This window comes from Panulirus ornatus, chromosome 41 (assembly GCF_036320965.1).
Source record: "Panulirus ornatus isolate Po-2019 chromosome 41, ASM3632096v1, whole genome shotgun sequence".
Classification (NCBI taxonomy): Eukaryota; Metazoa; Arthropoda; class Malacostraca; order Decapoda; family Palinuridae; genus Panulirus; species Panulirus ornatus.
The window spans coordinates 7,854,752-7,872,887 of record NC_092264.1 but is presented as its reverse complement, the minus strand read 5'-3'; the positions used below and the strand labels follow the sequence as shown (position 1 = coordinate 7,872,887).

The following is an 18,136-nucleotide window of genomic DNA, read 5'->3' as shown; positions in this document are numbered from 1 at the left end:
CTCCCCCACCCTATGATCCACTTCCGCTTCCATGGTTCCATCCGCTGCCAGATCCACTCCCAGATATCTAAAACACTTCACTTCCTCCAGTTTTTCTCCATTCAAACTCACCTCCCAATTGACTTGACCCTCAACCCTACTGTACCTAATAACCTTGCTCTTATTCACATTTACTCTTAACTTTCTTCTTTCACACACTTTACCAGACTCAGTCACCAGCTTCTGCAGTTTCTCACATGAATCAGCCACCAGCGCTGTATCATCAGCGAACAACAACTGACTCACTTCCCAAGCTCTCTCATCCCCAACAGACTTCATACTTGCCCCTCTTTCCAAAACTCTTGCATTCACCTCCCTAACAACCCCATCCATAAACAAATTAAACAACCATGGAGACATCACACACCCCTGCCGCAAACCTACATTCACTGAGAACCAATCACTTTCCTCTCTTCCTACACGTACACATGCCTTACATCCTCGATAAAAACTTTTCACTGCTTCTAACAACTTTCCTCCCACACCATATATTCTTAATACCTTCCACAGAGCATCTCTATCAACTCTATCATATGCCTTCTCCAGATCCATAAATGCTACATACAAATCCATTTGCTTTTCTAAGTATTTCTCACATACATATATATATATATATATATATATATATATATATATATATATATATATATATATATATATATATATATATATATATATATATGTAATTATAATGATAATAATAATAATAATAATGATAATAGTAATAATGATGATGATAATAATGATAATATATATATATATATATATATATATATATATATATATATATATATATATATATATATATATATATATATATATATTTTATTTATTTTGCTTTGTCGCTGTCTCCCGCGTTTGCGAGGTAGCGCTAGGAAACAGACGAAAGAAATGGCCCAACCCACCCCCATACACATGTATATACATACACGTCCCCACACGCAAATATACATTCCCATACATCTCAATGCACACATATATATACACACACAGACATATACATATATACACATGCACACAATTCACACTGTCTGCCTTTATTCATTCCCATCGCCACCTCGCCACACATGGAATAACATCCCCCTCCCCCTAATGTGTGCGAGGTAGCGCTAGGAAAAGACAACAAAGGCCCCATTCATTCACACTCAGTCTCTAGCTGTCATGCAATAATGCCCGAAACCACAGCTCCCTTTCCACATCCAGGCCCCGCAGAACTTTCCATGGTTTGCCCCAGACGCTTCACATGCCCTGATTCAATCCATTGACAGCACGTCGACCCTTATACCACATCGATCCAACTCACTCTATTCCTTGCCCGCCTTTCACCCTCCTGCATGTTCAGGCCCCGATCACTCAAAATCTTTTTCACTCCATCTTTCCACCTCCAATTTGGTCTCCCACTTCTCCTCGTTCCCTCCACCTCTGACACATATATCCTCTTGGTCAATCTTTCCTCACTCATTCTCTCCATGTGACCAAACCATTTTAAAACACCCTCTTCTGTTCTCTCAACCACGCTCTTCTTATTTCCTTACATCTCTCTTACCCATACATTACTTACTCGATCAAACCACCTCACACCACATATTGTCCTCAAACATCTCATTTGCAGCACATCCACCCTCCTGCGCACTACTCTATCCAATAGCCCACGCCTCGCAACCATACAACATTGTTAGAACCACTATTCCTTCCACATAGCCATTTTTTCTTCCTGAGATAATGTTCTCGACTTCCACACATTCTTCAAATCTACCAGGATTATTGCCCCCTCTCCCACCCTATGATTCACTTCCGCTTTCATGGTTCCATCCGCTGCTACATCCACTCCCAGATATCTAAAACACTTTACTTCCTCCAGTTTTTCTCCATTCAAACTTACCTCCCAATTGACTTGACCCTCAACCCTACTGTACCTAATAACCTTGCTCTTATTCACATTTACTCTTAACTTTCTTCTTTTACACACTTTACCAAACTCAGTCACCAGCTTCTGCAGTTTCTCACATGAATCAGCCACCAGCGCTGTATCATCAGCGAACAACAACTGACTCACTTCCCAAGCTCTCTCATCACCAACAGACTTCATACTTGCCCCTCTTTCCAAAACTCTTGCATTCACCTCCCTAACAACCCCATCCATAAACATATTAAACAACCATGGAGACATCACAGACCCCTGCCGCAAACCTATATATATATATATATATATATATATATATATATATATATATATATATATATATATATATATATATATATATATATATATGTATGTATATATATATATATATATATATATATATATATATATATATATATATATATATATATATATATATATATATATATATATATATATATATGTGTGTGTGTGTGTGTGTGTGTGTGTGTGTGTGTGTGTGTGTGTTTATTTTGAAGGGAAGGGAGATATGTTTAGTTTTGTTTTGAAATGGTAATGGTTAAGATGATTGGAGCTCCTCAGGTTTAAGTTGTCTTGACTATTAAAGGTGGAAATATTGTAGTAAGGAGGATGGAAGAAAGACTGAGGAGTGTTCCAAAGCCTCACAGTTTGGAGAAAGAATGATGTATCATTACAGTCAGTTCTCATATGGTATTTAATCTCTGCTTTTCTTCACCGCTAAATTTAACCTGGATACTGCTTCGTTATTACAGTATGCTGCACAAGTTCGAATTTAGACAGGATATGTATTTTCAGCACGAGCAGAACAAGTATTGGAATCAGGAGGGGAGGGAAAGTGAATGGAAGTATGTAAAATAGAACTACCGGCGTGAGAATGAGTCGAGTTACAGGCCGAAGGAATGTTACAGAGACAGGAAAGAGGGCCGGTAACATGACAGAACCTTGCGGGGGATCGCTGTTGGCAGGATAAGAGGGTGAAGTCACATTATCAACACCTACTGTAATGGATCAACTAAAAAGATGTGCATTTGAGGAAAAGATGAAGATAGAAAAACTAAAGGAAGGAAGCTTAGAGAGCAAAGACTTATGGTACACCCTGTCAGTTGCTTCGGAAATATGAAGAGCCATGACGAAAGTCATTAAAATCCCAAAGAGATGAGGATCAGAGGTGAGTTACACGGAAATCATCATCGGTCATTTCACCGCCAAAGGTGTATTGGTGATATGGGTAGATGAGTATGAGATTATATGATCTTAAGAAAGTGAAAGTAAAGAAGGTCTTCAAAAACTTTGAGACAACTGAAGAGAGAGCAATAGGGAGACAGTTGGAGGGATTAAGTGCTTCTCCATTCTTAGGGATGGGCTGAACCAAGGCATGCTTCTAAGATGAAGTCTGGGTGATTAGGCAAAGACGGAATAGATGAGAAAAGATCGGAACTAGTTTAGGTGCAAACTCCCGAAAGACTAGGAAGGCTTGTTCGAATCGCAGATGAACAGTTTTAAAATGATTCTGTGCAGATAGAAGGCGGAATAAGATTCAGGAGAAGGGAATAATTTTGTACTTTATATTCGAGCAGAATATGAAATTGCAGAAAAACTACAATTTGTAGGAAACTCTTTGAGGTATCCATCTATGGATGTAACTTGATAAAAGAAAGACCGAAATAGCTATGGAATTGGGATCACTTATAATTAGTAACGCCATAAGAATTATTAACAGCTAAGCCCCGCAGTGCAAAACGTTTAAAGCCTGTCAGAATTAAGTCAGAAGCAAGAGAACAAGGGATCCCAAGTCAATTTTTCCAACCTTTTATTTGTCCAGAGACCAGAGCCAAGCTGTGAGGACCCAACACCAATTAAAGAAGAGCGGCTGGTACAAGAGATCCCAGCTGGAAGTTAGGCAAGAGAAGTTTGTGGAGGGACATGAGCTAGCACTTCTTCATCAACAGGGTTGTAGACTCGTGGAACAAGCTAAGTGAAGAACAAGTGAACGAGGTTACCACCGGAAAATTCAAGGTTATGTAGACATTGGTAAAGGAAAAAGAAAGTGGTGCAGGCTGATGAATGAAACCATTTTCCCACCCAGTGTACACAAATAGATGATATCTGTTGCTGTAGAGACAGAACAATTGCTCTTCGCTTGTTCAAAGGCACAGTATACATCTAGGATTTATCTTTTTCCCGAAGAGAAACTTGGACGGTGGATTACCATGCGATTGATTCCTACGTAAACAGTAATCCACAGGGATTGTTTAGCATCGAGTTTACATCTGACAAGCCATTGACTATACCATTTATGGAACATTTAATTGACGTTACAGATTTTCTGTAAAACTCCTGTTAGTCGAAGCTTCGTTAATATGACGTTTTGGCTATATATATATATATATATATATATATATATATATATATATTGTTTGTTTATATGCGTATATAGACATCCATCTAAAAAGATCTGAGTACAATCCAGTAGAGCTAGACACGTGTCCTGGTCAGGCTGGTGAGTCTAAGGTTTAAGCTTCACCTGAACTGTCCACCTCCGTGGTTACAGCACTTGACACTCACCTCGCTTATCTCCCACCCACCTCAGGGTAAAGTTGGCAGACAGTTCTTCTTTAAACCAGAAATTAAAGTCGCTTAGAAATATCAAGTTAACCCCTTCAGCGCGACGGTACGACCTTTGGTTATGATGTTAGTGGTCTTGACCTTCGAACCTGATCCTTGTGGTCATGCCGGTTGTCACACAGTGTAGTAAGGGGTCGTACAGTCGTACTTGCTGGTCTTAGGTGCTTATCACTCACCTTTCGTTCGATATGTCCGACGACGCCGTCGAAGGAGCCATTGGTTGTCTTGGAACCGAAGCTAGAGCCTTCCATGATGGTGTAGTGGAAGCCCAGACTCCGTGCCAGTGCGTTGATCACCTTTCCCAGGTAGCCTACCAGATGGGATCGTCTCGGACCCACCCGCACAGCTTCGATGAAGTCCTGTGTGGGACGGAGATTACGTCGATGACTATGGACTTGACGCTTACGATGAGGACCTTCAGTATAACTTAGCGATCATTGAGCACAGCGGTACAGCCCTTGAACACGACGACATGACCTTTAGGTATGATGAATAAGGTCATAGGTCATGCCATTATACGTAAGGATTGTGCCGTCTTTCTGAATGGACGTATGTTGGTGCTGAAGAACGTTCATTCGTTCTCAAGGGGCGTATCGTTGTGCTTTGGAACGTGCAGTTGAGCTTAAAGAAATACGATGGATTTCTTCTGTACAGAAGACATTCTTTAAAGCTGATAATTCACGTGCAATGTAACCAGATGTGTGGTGCAGCAAGTAATCTGCTGATATACAAGATGATGGGCAGTATGATTAGGTGTGTGCAATTTACAAGCGGGCGATTCCTTTTAGGTGCATAGCCTACGTAACTACGTAACTCCTTCCCACATATGAAGTACCACTGGCGTGTAATACAATACGATGTGTAGTATTACAGTGTATATTGTATGAAAAGGTACGCCCTCCAGGCATCGCCAGGTGTGTAGTACCACCACTCATGTCAGGTATCAGCACCTGTTCACTGCTCAATGATGAATGATCGTTGAGCGAACCATAGGTATCGTCACTTAGTGTGACAGACACGCCCGGCTGTATAGTACTGTAGTATCCCAAGTGAGTAATGAGTTAAGCAGGTGATGTGGACCATCCACTAACCTTTACAATGACGACTATAATACTGGCTCCATACAGTGTCCTCGGGTAGGGCAGGAGAGGCTCCCGGAGTACCAGCCCACGGCCTCTGCTGAACCAGCAACCAGCAGTCTGTCGAAGATGGGGCACCATGGGACTACTGTTCAGTTATTCATGATTGCTCTTAGATGGGTTTTATGGGGGATCACTAACTCGGGTGAGAGAGGGGTTAGGAAGGAAGAATCTTCGCTAAAACTATGGACCAAGGTACTGATTATATTAGCCATAAAGAGAAAGAATATATCAGAAATAATGCTAAAACAATGTTTATGTCCAGCTTCAGAAAAAAAAAAAGAAGCTGTCGGTTCCAATAAATGTAAGAAGTAACTCCCTCTTCTACACTTCTTTTACAACTACTTAACTATTTTCTAATTCTAATTACATATATGCACAATAACTGGATGCTAGTGAAGTGTTTTATTATTTGGAACTTATGAAGTACAGGATAAGTGGAAACTAGTGAAGTGTTTCATTATTAGGAACTTATGAAGTACAGGATAAGTGGAAACTAGTGAAGTGTTTTATTATTGGGAACTACTGAAGTGTATGATAACTGGAAACTAGTTAAGTGTATGTTTACTGAGAACTAGTGAAATGTACGGTTATTGGGAATTAGTAAGATGTATATAACTGGAAAATATTAGAGTGTATGATTACTGGGAAACTAGAATAGTGTATACCGGGAAAGTAGTGAACTGTATGATTACTGGGAGCTGGTGAGGTGCATGGTAACTGGAAACAGAATGTAACCACGAATAAAGAAAAGCCTTCTTGTCTCTACCAGACGGTAGTATGAAGTGAAATTTGTCCCAACAGACGCATAGTATTATCAGGGTTGTGTCGGGCCGTAATGTCGAATCTAGGTGGAAAGCCTCACGTTTATATTATCCTGTCAGTTTATAGGAGTGAGTGATCTTACTGATATTGCCCTTATTTTCACGTGATGGAAAAATATTTATGAAAAATTGAAGCAGATCAACCATTTGTTACTTCAGTCTACTCTAGATTATTTTTGTTCATGCTTATATCAGGGTTCCCTTAGCTGCCATTGGACACTACAATACAACCCTCATACTGTCTGTATTAATAGCATGACTAACCTGATCTTTAAGGGTCAGGGTAAAGACTAGGCCACCATATCCAAGGTTCATATAGTAAGGGCTGAATGCAGTGCCTCTTATTCCGGTCTTACTGACTCTTTCTTTTTCTTCTCTGAAGCTTTTGATTGAGTTACTAGAACGAGGATTTGTGTGCATTAATACATCCCCTTCTTATGGACTCTGAGTACTTTTTATCAGTCACTTAGTTTTTCTGTCCTTGAGCGGAAGGCCCTTCCTGTCGACCTAACATCCCATCGACTCCGCAGTTTAGCAGATATATTTGTTTATGAATAATCATCGTTGAATTTGTGTATAAATTAGTTTTCCTCTTTATTGGACTTGTTTCACCGTATGCCTTTCTACTATTCCTGCAAAAATATACGAGTTTCTGACGTCGTCCACTGTTACAAACAGCCTCAAAAACGACCGTTGCAGTTTGAAATCCTTGGTATTCCTTTGTATTCTGTGTTTGTTGGGATGTAAATGATATCAGGGACGTTGTGAATATTATCCTTCCTGCTTCCGTGTCCGTCAGGATCTGTTTGCTCTCAGCTACCCTGACTGATTAGGGATGTATTCTTTTTATTTACACATTCACAAAACTTCCAGAGGGAACAAACGCAAATGCTGCATCGACATGTCAAAGTACAGCGTTGCTCGTAATTAGAAACTAATTTATGTTTGATATATATATATATATATATATATATATATATATATATATATATATATATATATATATATATATATATATATATGTATATATACATATATATATATATATATATGTATATATATACATATATATATACATATATATATATATATATATATATATATATATATATATATATATATATATATATATATAGTATTTATTTATTACACTTTGTCGCTGTCTCCCGCGTTAGCGAGGTAGCGCAAGGAAACAGACGAAAGAATGGCCCAACACACACACACACACACACACACACACACACACACACACACACACACACACATATATATATATATATATATATATATATATATATATATATATATATATATATATATATATACACACACACACACACACACACTTCTTTTTAAATGGTTTACAAATTAAATGAGGTGCACTAAGTCGATCTGATTTATAAAGTAATGAGAAAGTCAAAATGCAGATTGATTTATGTTAGTGACAGGTGGGAGGTTATTGTACTGCGAGGTGATTCTACAAGATTCCGACAAGAGTAATATGCTAGACTGGTCACCGATGTGGTAGAATGTTAACCAGAACCGTAGCTACAGAAGAAGGCATCCTGCACCGCGTGGATGATGAAAGACAATGTGATACAGGCAGTCATGGTTGGATCAGTCGTGCCATGTACCATTACATATGGTTTATGAACATCCCTCGAGTGCCTCGACAAACCGCTTTTGAATTACGGTTTTAACCCCTTGAACACGATGACCTAACCTCTTGAGTATGACGATTTTACCCCATGAACACTATGACTTAAGTCTGGGTATAACGACATCCCTTGAGAACGATGACTTAGCCCCTTGAATACGATAAAGTAAGCCCTTGACGACTTAACCTTTTAAGTACGACGACTTAAGCCCTTGAGTACGATGACTTAACCCTTGAACACGATAGCTTTGGCTATCGTACTGAAGGATTAAGTCATTATATTTAAGGAGTTAAGTTGTTGTACACAAGGAGGTTTTCTTAGGAGGGCTAGAATGCAGCTTAATGACTCGGTAAGGTTGGGAAGTTGTGAAAAGCTTAGATTCCAGGTATTCAGGTTTTAAATGGACGTAAACATATGTATATATATTTTTTCCTGCATCACGTTAAGATATTTGTCTCAGAATTCACTAATGAGGAAGGTTTGATTCTACTTTTTTTTTCTAAATCTTTTGAGAGCGGGTCATTAGTTCAGCCTTGGTTAAATATGTATTGGTAAAGCGCTTACAGCTTGAAACCCATGGCCTCTGGACGAGAACCCATCGCCTGACACACGTATCTTAGGAATCCTGTACGAAAACCCATAGTCTGAAATAGAACCTATTGCCTCCTAATTAGGACCTACGTCTTGTATGACAAGACCCATGACCTCTGAAGTAGGACCCATATATACAGGATAAATCTCATGACACGTTGAGTAAAGCCCATGGCCTCACAATGAACAGAACTCATCGACCCTGGAATAATTATGCCCATGGTTTCTACAACAAAGCCCATGGCCCCTGAAACAGGTCTCATGACTTCAGTAATAAAACTCATGGTACGGTAATAGATTCTTTGATCTTCGAAACAGAACACATACTGTAAAAAAGAGAGAGAAGAAGAAAGGACTTCTGGAACAGAACGTATGAACTTTGGAAAAGATCCCATGAGACCTCAAATTGAACCCCTATCCATTTCATGACCTCCATCAACTGAAGTATTGACCTGAGAGGCTTGTGCTAATGTTGTGCGTTTGCAGGCAAATGTTGGCAAATACATGATATAGAAGATGGAATTTTGCTAATATTTGGTGACTGGTAACAAGGATCACCTGAAGATCGTTATAGTGCCAAAAAAAATCGTACTTTGGACGGAAAATCATTACCCCATTTAGACAACACTGTCGAATGAGGAGTTTTACTTGTGTCAGTTAGTGAATTGAACCAGAGAGAGAAAGTCCATTCTGAGATGATGGAATGAACTAGAGGCAAATTTCAGTTTCAGGACTGAATCAAAAGACAATGTTAAGTCTAGGGTGCCGGAATGAACCAATGAGTCAAGGTTTAGTCTCGGATTCTGGGATGAACCAGTGTGACGGTACAGTCTCGCATACTGGAATGAACCATTGAGACGAGGCTCAGTCTCGATGTTGGCACGAACCACTGAGACAAGATTCAGTCTCAGGTACTATGAGTTTTAAGATAATGTTTATCATATACTCCCGGTATATTGAACGTCCTTTGGAAAGGGATGGTACTGGAGGAGAGGATATTCTCCTCTCATGCTACTTCCCCTCTTAATCTCTTTATACGACACGCAAGGGATAAGCAGGAGAGAGAGAGAGAGAGAGAGAGAGAGAGAGAGAGAGAGAGAGAGAGAGAGAGAGAGAGAGAGAGAGAGAGAGAGAGAGAGAGAATTCTCACTCGCCGATGTGAATGTAGCTGTAGGTTTTTTTTTTTTGGCTTTGCCATAGAAAGCGAAAAAACAAACAAAAAACTAAGAAAGACGCTTGATTAATATCTACAAAGGGTAGTCGATCAACCCAGTTGTATTAGTTTTGTAGGCCTGTGGACCGCGGCAGCAAATAACATGATTAATCACGGTCACAACGACTCAAGTTGGCTCCTGATCGAGTAATACGGACGAGATGAAGAGCCATTCAAAACTGTCGTGGGGTAAGGGAGGCAGAAGCAATCGTCAAGTGAGGTGCAGTTTCCCCCGTAGACTACAAACCTCACTGTCGTCCACATGACGTAATGTTGTTGTTGTTAATGATGCCTTAGCCTAGCATTTTAAGGACTAATGATTCTTCCTAAAGGATTATTCTAATGAAAGTAAACACTTAGGAAGCTAATTATAGACCATTAATTACACACACACACACACACACACACACACACACACACACACACACACACACATATACACACACACACACACACACACACACACACACACATATACACACACACACACACACACACACACACACACACACACACACACACACACACACACACACACAACTGGCTTAGGCTGAAGTGTGTGTGTGTGTGTGTGTGTGTGTGTGTGTGTGTGAGTGTGTGTGTGTGTACAAAGACATGGTAAATATATATTAGGATAAGAAACGGGGCAGCATGTGTGTACAACCCTCCATCCGTAACATAAAAATATATTAACTCGCACACGATTAAACGCCTCCCTTCCCGTTTGGTACATGTTTTGTCTCGTATGTTTCCTTCATGAGATCTTATAACTATGTACAATTCTTTGATTGTCTGACTTTCTGCCGCGAAGCATTGTTCATTCACATCAGCGCGCTGAACTCTTCTCTGAAGGGGATTTCAGTGTACACCACAAGGATGGTTAGGCTCTCCATGAGGTTGATGGCGCCAAGGCCTTCCCCGACTCCTTAACGATCTGGAACATGATATCAAACACCCAACACGAGTTCTCAGACTTAGCGATAATCAAACACCCAATGTGAGTTTTCAACCTTAACGACCTTTTTTATACACGATTTCCTAATTCTTAGTTCTGAACTCTCACTGTGATAACCCTATATCCGGCACCTTAGGCTCATCCAACCACAATCTTAGTTCTGTGTTTTATAATCACGCACGACCACCTTGTGTTCTCCTCATCGAAACGCAAAATTTGGCGCTCAGGGAGAGCTCAGCGGTCACCGCTGCGCGCCTTCTTTGCTGACTTTCCTTGGGATGGGTACTGCTTCGCGGACCATGATGCCACCATGTTGAGCTGAACGCATAACGTAGGTAATCATGGTTGGGATGTAGTCCTACATCCCATCTCCGCTGAATAAATCTTTCCCAATCATGATTTCATCGTTCTTGATCTGATGTCTTTCATTTCTTCTCAAAATCACTGGCGAGTTATTCTTCGTAAAGTGAACCACACCATAAAAAAGTGTGATGATTTGCCTGGAAAATCTTTTTTTGTCGTTGAATAAAACCAAAAACAGCTTCTGTAATTCAACCTTTCCCCCCCCTTTTTTCGTTCCTGAGAAACCTATACTTAACTCTTCACTTGATAAAGCCGCTCTTTGTAGCACCTTATATTCTTCTTAATCAACTTGGCATGATCCTGCTTCTATGCCTTCCCCATTACCACACTTTAACAAAACAGAAAAAAAGGGTTTCGATGATACGAGTGATTGATCACTCCGAGAATTCATTCGTTGTCCTTCTACTCATTTAATTGTTCCCTTAATTCTTTAGATTACGGAATTTAACTTTTTCGAGTAACTCATATTAGTTATATCAACAGATGTTAACAGCACATCATTAAGTACATTTACAGTGACTTCCTCGTTCTTGTGTGTTAGATAATTGTTAACTATCAAAGTTATTAACACTAACTTAACATGTCATAAGTTTTCACCAAGTTTTAACAAACAAACCCGGCTCTTTCACGGTGCACATTTTCTAATGAGTTGTTCATCGTTCACTGTAGTTCTCACTTCACAGTGACCTTAACTGTCCTCAGTTGTAGAAATCATTCACTACATATCATATAAACCAACCTCATCATTCACATTTCATTATACCCATTGAATTAATCACTAATTGTTCAATTCACTGACTTAAATTATTCATCATTCGCTGTAACTGTAATCCAAGTCCTAACTGTTCACTGTCCTTCACCGTTCACTAACCCTGAGTGCGTACGTCCCTCCTTCGAGCAAAATAGCTTGTTTGACTTCACCAGTGCAAGACACTCCTCCATTCCTTGTAGACTCGAGCCATGTTTTCGGGCGATGTTCTTCCAGTACGATAACTTTGGCCACAAGACGTAGGTGTGGCGCCAACAGCTCCTCTGGTATGCTGCCAGACGTTGAATGCAAGAGCAGTGTTTTGCTCTAGCGAATGGGTAAAAAGAAAAAAAAAAAGAAATTAGAATGTCAGCGTCAGTGTACGAACCTTATGTGTGTAATATGAAATTTTAGGTCTGTTTTTTCAACTTTATGTGTGTAGTTTGATTTTTGAAACAAATGATAAACAAAAATGAAATTCGTTTAACCCTTTGAGAACGTCGTTATGACCTTGAGCACGGCAGCACGACCTCCAGCACGACGCGTCGTGCTCGTACATTAGCCAGGCCATTTACCAGGCTTTTAAGGGTCAGGTTGCAGACCAGACCACTACCGTCATGCTTAAGGGTAGTACCGTCGTACTTAAGGGTCGTGCCGACGTACTTAAGGGTCGGACCGTGATGCTTAAGGGTCGTACAGTCATGGTTAAAGGAATGCAATAAGAAAAAAGAAGAATGTCTGAGAATGAAGCACAACTGAATGCAACTTACTGGTCCCAGCAGCATCTTCTGATTGATCTGAAAGATACCAAAGGAAACAACCGATCAGTAGACATACGTCGCCCCCCCCCATATATATATATATATATATATATATATATATATATATATATATATATATATATATATATATATATATATATATATATTTTTTATATATATATATATATATATATATATATATATATATATATATTTTTTTTTTTTTTTTCATACTATTCGCCATTTCCCGCATTAGCGAGGTAGCGTTAAGAACAGAGGACTGGGCCTTTGAGGGAATATCCTAACCTGGCCCCCTTCTCTGTTCCTTCTTTTGGAAAATTTAAAAAAAAATGAGAGGGGAGGATTTCCAGCCCCCCGCTCCCTTCCCTTTTAGTCGCCTTCTACGACATGCAGGGAATACGTGAGAAGTATTCTTTCTCCCCTATATATATTTATCTATTTATTCACTTTGCTTTGTCGCTGTCTCCCGCGCTAGCGAGGCAGTGCAAGGAAACAGACGAAAGAACGGCCCAACCCACCCACACACACATGCACACACACACACGTCCACACACACCACATATACACACCTATACATCTCAACGCACACACACATATACACACACAGACATATACATATGTACCCATGTACATAATTCACACTGCCTTTATTCATTCCCATCGCCACCCCGCCACACGTGGAATAACAACATCCTTCCCCCTCATGTGTGTGAGGTAGTGCTAGGAAAAGACAACAAAGGCCCTATTCGTTCACACTCAGTCTCTAGCTGTCATGTAATAATATACCGAAACCACAGCTCCCTTTCCACATCCAGGCCCCACAGAACTTTCCATGGTTTACCCCAAACGCTTCACATGCCCTGGTTCAATCCATTGACACCATGTCGACCCCAGTATACCACATCGTTCCAATTCACTCTATTCCTTGCACGCCTTTTACCCTCCTGCATGTTCAGGCCCCGATAACTCAAAATCTTTTTCACTCCATCTTTCCCCCTCCAATTTGGTCTCCCACTTCTCCTCGTTCCCTCCATCTTTGACACGTACATCCTCTTTGTTAATCCTCCTTACTCATCCTCACGAGTCCAAATTATTTCAGCAAAGCCACTTCTGCTCTCTCAACCACTCTTTTTATTACCACACATATCTTTTACCCTTTCATTACTTAGTCAATCAAACCACATATATTTTATTTCATATATATATATATATATATATATATATATATATATATATATATATATATATATATATATATATATATATATATATATATTTTTTTTTTTTTTTCTTTTTTTTTTTTTTTGCCGCTGTCTCCCGCGTTTGCGAGGTAGCGCAAGGAAACAGACGAAAGAAATGGCCAAACCCACCCCCATACACATGCCTTGATTCAATCCACTTTTTCACTCCATCTTTCTACCTCCAATTTGGTCTCCCACTTCTCGTTCCCTCCACCTCTGACACATATATCCTCTTTGTCAATCTTTCCTCACTCATTCTCTCCATATGACCAACCCATTTCAAAACACCCTCTTCTGCTCTCTCAAGCACACTCTTTTTATTACCACACATCTCTCTTGCCCTTTCATTACTTAATCGATCAAACCACCTCACACCACATATTGTCCTTAAACATCTCATTTCCAACTCATCCACCCTCCTCCGCACAACTCTGTCTATAGCCCACGCCTCACAACCATATAACATTTTTGGAACCACCATTCCTTCAAACATAGCCAATTTTGCTTTCCAAGATAAATGTTCTCGCCTTCCACACATTTTTCAAGGCTCCCAGAACCTTCGCCCCTTTCCCCACCCTGTGACTCATTTCCGTTTTCATGGTTCCATCAGCTGCCAGATCCACTCCCAGATATCTAAAACACTTCACTTCCTCCAGTTTTTCTCCATTCAAACTTACCTCCCAATTGACTTGTCCCTCAAACCTACTGTACCTAATAACGCTCTTATTCACATTTACTCTCAGCTTTCTTCTTTCACACACTTTACCAAACTCAGTCACCAGCTTCTGCAGTTTCTTACCCGAATCAGCTACCAGCGCTGTATCATCAGCAGACAACAACTGACTCACTTCCCAAGCTCTCTCATCCACAGCAGACTGCATACTTGCCCCTCTTTCCAAAACTCTTGCATTCACCTCCCTAACAACCCCATCCATAAACAAATTAGACAACCATGGAGACATCACGCACCCCTGCATGCGCGTCATAGGTGGGTGGGTACGTTTAGTTGCACGGTGTTATGTTTATATGTCATGTGTTGGGATTCTTGATTATAATATCCATTGTAGATCAAAGTCTTCATGCAGATAATGAGAGCACATAATCCCTTCAATAGATAAGGATATCTTGAATGTACTGAACGATGGTTGCCTTATAGGAGGATAGATCAAGATCGAATGCTCCTAAGAAGGCGCAAAGGAAATGGAGAGGTATACAGACAGGAACAGATCATTGGGTTCTTTTTGAAAATGTTTCTGATACCAGAAATGGTCAGAAACACAGGGCGTACTGTGGAGTGCGTAAAATAACAAGTGGAAGATTGAGGATGATTAAAAGAGAAGGTCTTTTTTGAGCTTATCTATCACAGAAGTGCAAACAAAATCAGTCTGGTACTTGAAAATTGAAGTTGTCGTCGAGTGTGTTGCTTACATTTTTGCCACAGAACGTATGTCTCTGATTAAAGTCGTTAAATGAGCCTCCATAGCGTAATGGTCAACAACACTCGCTGGAGGAAAGCCACCGGTCTGGGTACACCGGTTCGTACACCCTGCGGAGAACCGCAATACAGATTTTAATCCTCCCCTCTGGGGTTGAATTGGTTCTTGGCGGTTTCTGGGGCAGGATAAGCTGCAGACAGGCCCGGCGCTGTTGCGTTTAACCAGTACCAGTGATTGGTCTGTTACTGTTAAGAAAAGAAAAAAGAAAATACCAGGAGCGTCAGAACTGACACTAGGATTGTGTCCAAGACATTTCCTCGACATAACAAAGATGCCTTTGGTCTCTAACTGTTTGGTGTGTGGAAAGTCATAAAGTCAGAGCCCATAACTTTAAGAGCTGATACTTTAACTGTAGCAATTTGCTCTGCTGTTCTTTCTGGTCTTATTTTTCGCCGACTCAATTTGTTTAACGTTGCTATTAGCGCCGCGCAATTGCTCGCATCGGTAGAAGCCGAGGCATTACCTGTTGGACGTTTTCCCCCACTTGGTCACGCGGCCTTACAAGTCAAAAAATATTTCTTATCACATTAGTCCCCGCTCGTAGTTAGCCGACAGCATCCGCATGATCTTTCTGATTATAATGAAGACAGTATGACGAAATGATTCTCAGATTCTTAGTGATTTGTTGTTTTCATATGTTTTTGGCTGATGTTTTCATATTTGTAAATTATGCATAGGTAGATAGATTGAAAAAAAAATGTGTGATGTAAAAATCTATTTGCACATATTTTACTTCAACCAAAATAATTCCAATATCAGGAAAAGCTTGTGCTATTGTCTTGAAAACCTGTATCCCTAAATACTCTCTATCCTCGTCTAGTCCGTCTAGCCCTCCATGTTTGCGTCTTACTTTCTCTATCTCTTCCTCTAAACTCTCTCCCAATCATACAATATACGTAGTGAGAGTGTATGTGGTATTAGGGTTATCTTTGAAACCTGAAGGAGATCAAGGTTTTTAGTCGGTGTTTATAGCGACGTTGACGGCCTTAATCACCCTGGCAGTTGATCGACCTAAAGCCCAAATAACCAACCAGCCAACCATCTCATGAAACCTTACCAGTGCTCACCAGTATGACCGGGCAGATGTCTCAAAGGACGTCTCCACCACCAGTACTCACGTGTATGGCCAGATGAGTGACCCAGTCCACACCCCCTACCAGTATCACCGCAACCTTTCCATCAGCAGTATCCAGGGCAGCCTTCAGCGATTTCTCCGCCCTCGTTGCCATCGTGGACCTGAAGCCGACTTCACCAGCAATTCCTACAGTAACAGAATCTGCTTCGGAAACATGGTCTTCGCCTTTATCTCCAGTGAGTTGCGTGGAGACGCCTGACGAAGAAAATAATAGCAAAATCTATACCTTATGACCTGCTACTTTAATTTTTCAAATTTCATTTCTTTTTTTTTATGATATTTACTCGAAACCTGACAATACTGAGTGTCTGGAGAGATTAGATTTCAGTGCGGTACCAAGAGTGTCTGCTGTGTTGAGTGATGGAATTACATAACCATTAAAGAAGACGGGGAAAAATTGTGAGAGGTTTCAGAGAGAGAAATGTGAAGAATTTAGGTTTTAGAAGCATCGAACTTTACTTTGCGTCTCCCCTATTGCGAAATCCTGTCCAAATCTCGGACGGAGGTAACGAGTGGAAACGTAGACCGGAAGCTGATTTTGAAAAGTGCAGAAATGCATTGTGCATCGTCAGCACATGGGTGCATTTGGTAACTATAAAAAGAAAGAAAACTGTTGACGAAAATGCCATTTGGGGACGTTGCTGTGAATATGGAAGGTAAAAAGTACTGATCCACCAGTAATTACGGAGACATTTGTGCTAGAGTGAAGCTGGGAAGGAAGGAAACTGAGTGAAGGAAGAAAGCCGAAAGATAGGAACTTGGCGACCCTTGACTTTCGTTGAATTTGTCCTCGAGAGGAACCCAACCACAGGCTGGAAACGTTTGTATGACTTTATCGCAGACATTTCATATCTTGAATTACACGATGCACATCTCACATACATATATCAACTTTTACGCCATCAGAAGAGTGGCTTACTGGGCTTAACACATAGTAATTCCATACGAGAAACAGTGTTCTGTGTTTACCGTTGTGGCGACGAATGGGATCTTCGTCCACAGCGTCGTGGGCTGAGGAGGGGTTGGTAGGGGCGGACGGGAGACTGAACACGCTCACTTTGATCCCATGGTCCCACAGGGAGCCTAGCACTTCCCCTATCGCGGCTCCTGAGCGAAGTTGACGCGTCATCAGCATTTCTGAAGGAGATTCTTCAAAGAGATACGAAGTTGTATCTCATATTTCATTCAATAAAGAGAGACTCGAAAGTGGATTATTAATGGTTCTCATGTATTTCATTCAGTAAGAGACTTATGGGTGGAATGAAAATGCTTTTCACGTATTTCTTTTAAAAATAATTAATTCTCTGTTTATTATCGGTACAGTGTTGCATTAATCAATGGTTTTTATTACGAAAATTTTTTTGTTGATGCTTTTTATTACGAATCATCTTTTTGATGAGAGA

At 40.3% G+C, this 18,136-nt stretch overlaps 1 protein-coding gene across 1 annotated transcript; it reads right to left on the bottom strand.

Annotated features, from left to right (window-relative positions):
• Window positions 1-8,769: 8,769 nt before the first annotated feature.
• Window positions 8,770-17,862, bottom strand: LOC139761761 (uncharacterized). Its single transcript, XM_071686196.1, has 6 exons — window positions 17,703-17,862; window positions 16,717-16,928; window positions 12,850-12,876; window positions 12,203-12,406; window positions 9,615-9,714; window positions 8,770-8,834 (listed from the first exon to the last, which is right to left on the bottom strand). The coding sequence occupies exons 1-6, from the start codon at window positions 17,860-17,862 to the stop codon at window positions 8,770-8,772; spliced, it is 768 nt and encodes a 255-aa protein (XP_071542297.1).
• Between the last annotated feature and the right edge of the window lie 274 nt (window positions 17,863-18,136).

What these genes read in the sequence shown, in the direction of transcription:
- LOC139761761 (XM_071686196.1), bottom strand. Translation starts at nt 17,862, where the DNA reads ATGACGCGTCAACTTCGCTCAGGAGCCGCGATAGGGGAAGTGCTAGGC. An exon ending in TCACTCATCTGGCCATACAC is followed by an intron (nt 12,877 to 16,716) that starts GTGAGTACTGGT and finishes GGTATCTTTCAG; the next exon opens with ATCAATCAGAAGATGCTGCT. An exon ending in GAGGGACGTACGCACTCAGG is followed by an intron (nt 9,715 to 12,202) that starts GTTAGTGAACGG and finishes TAAAACTCATAG; the next exon opens with TACCTGAGACTGAATCTTGT.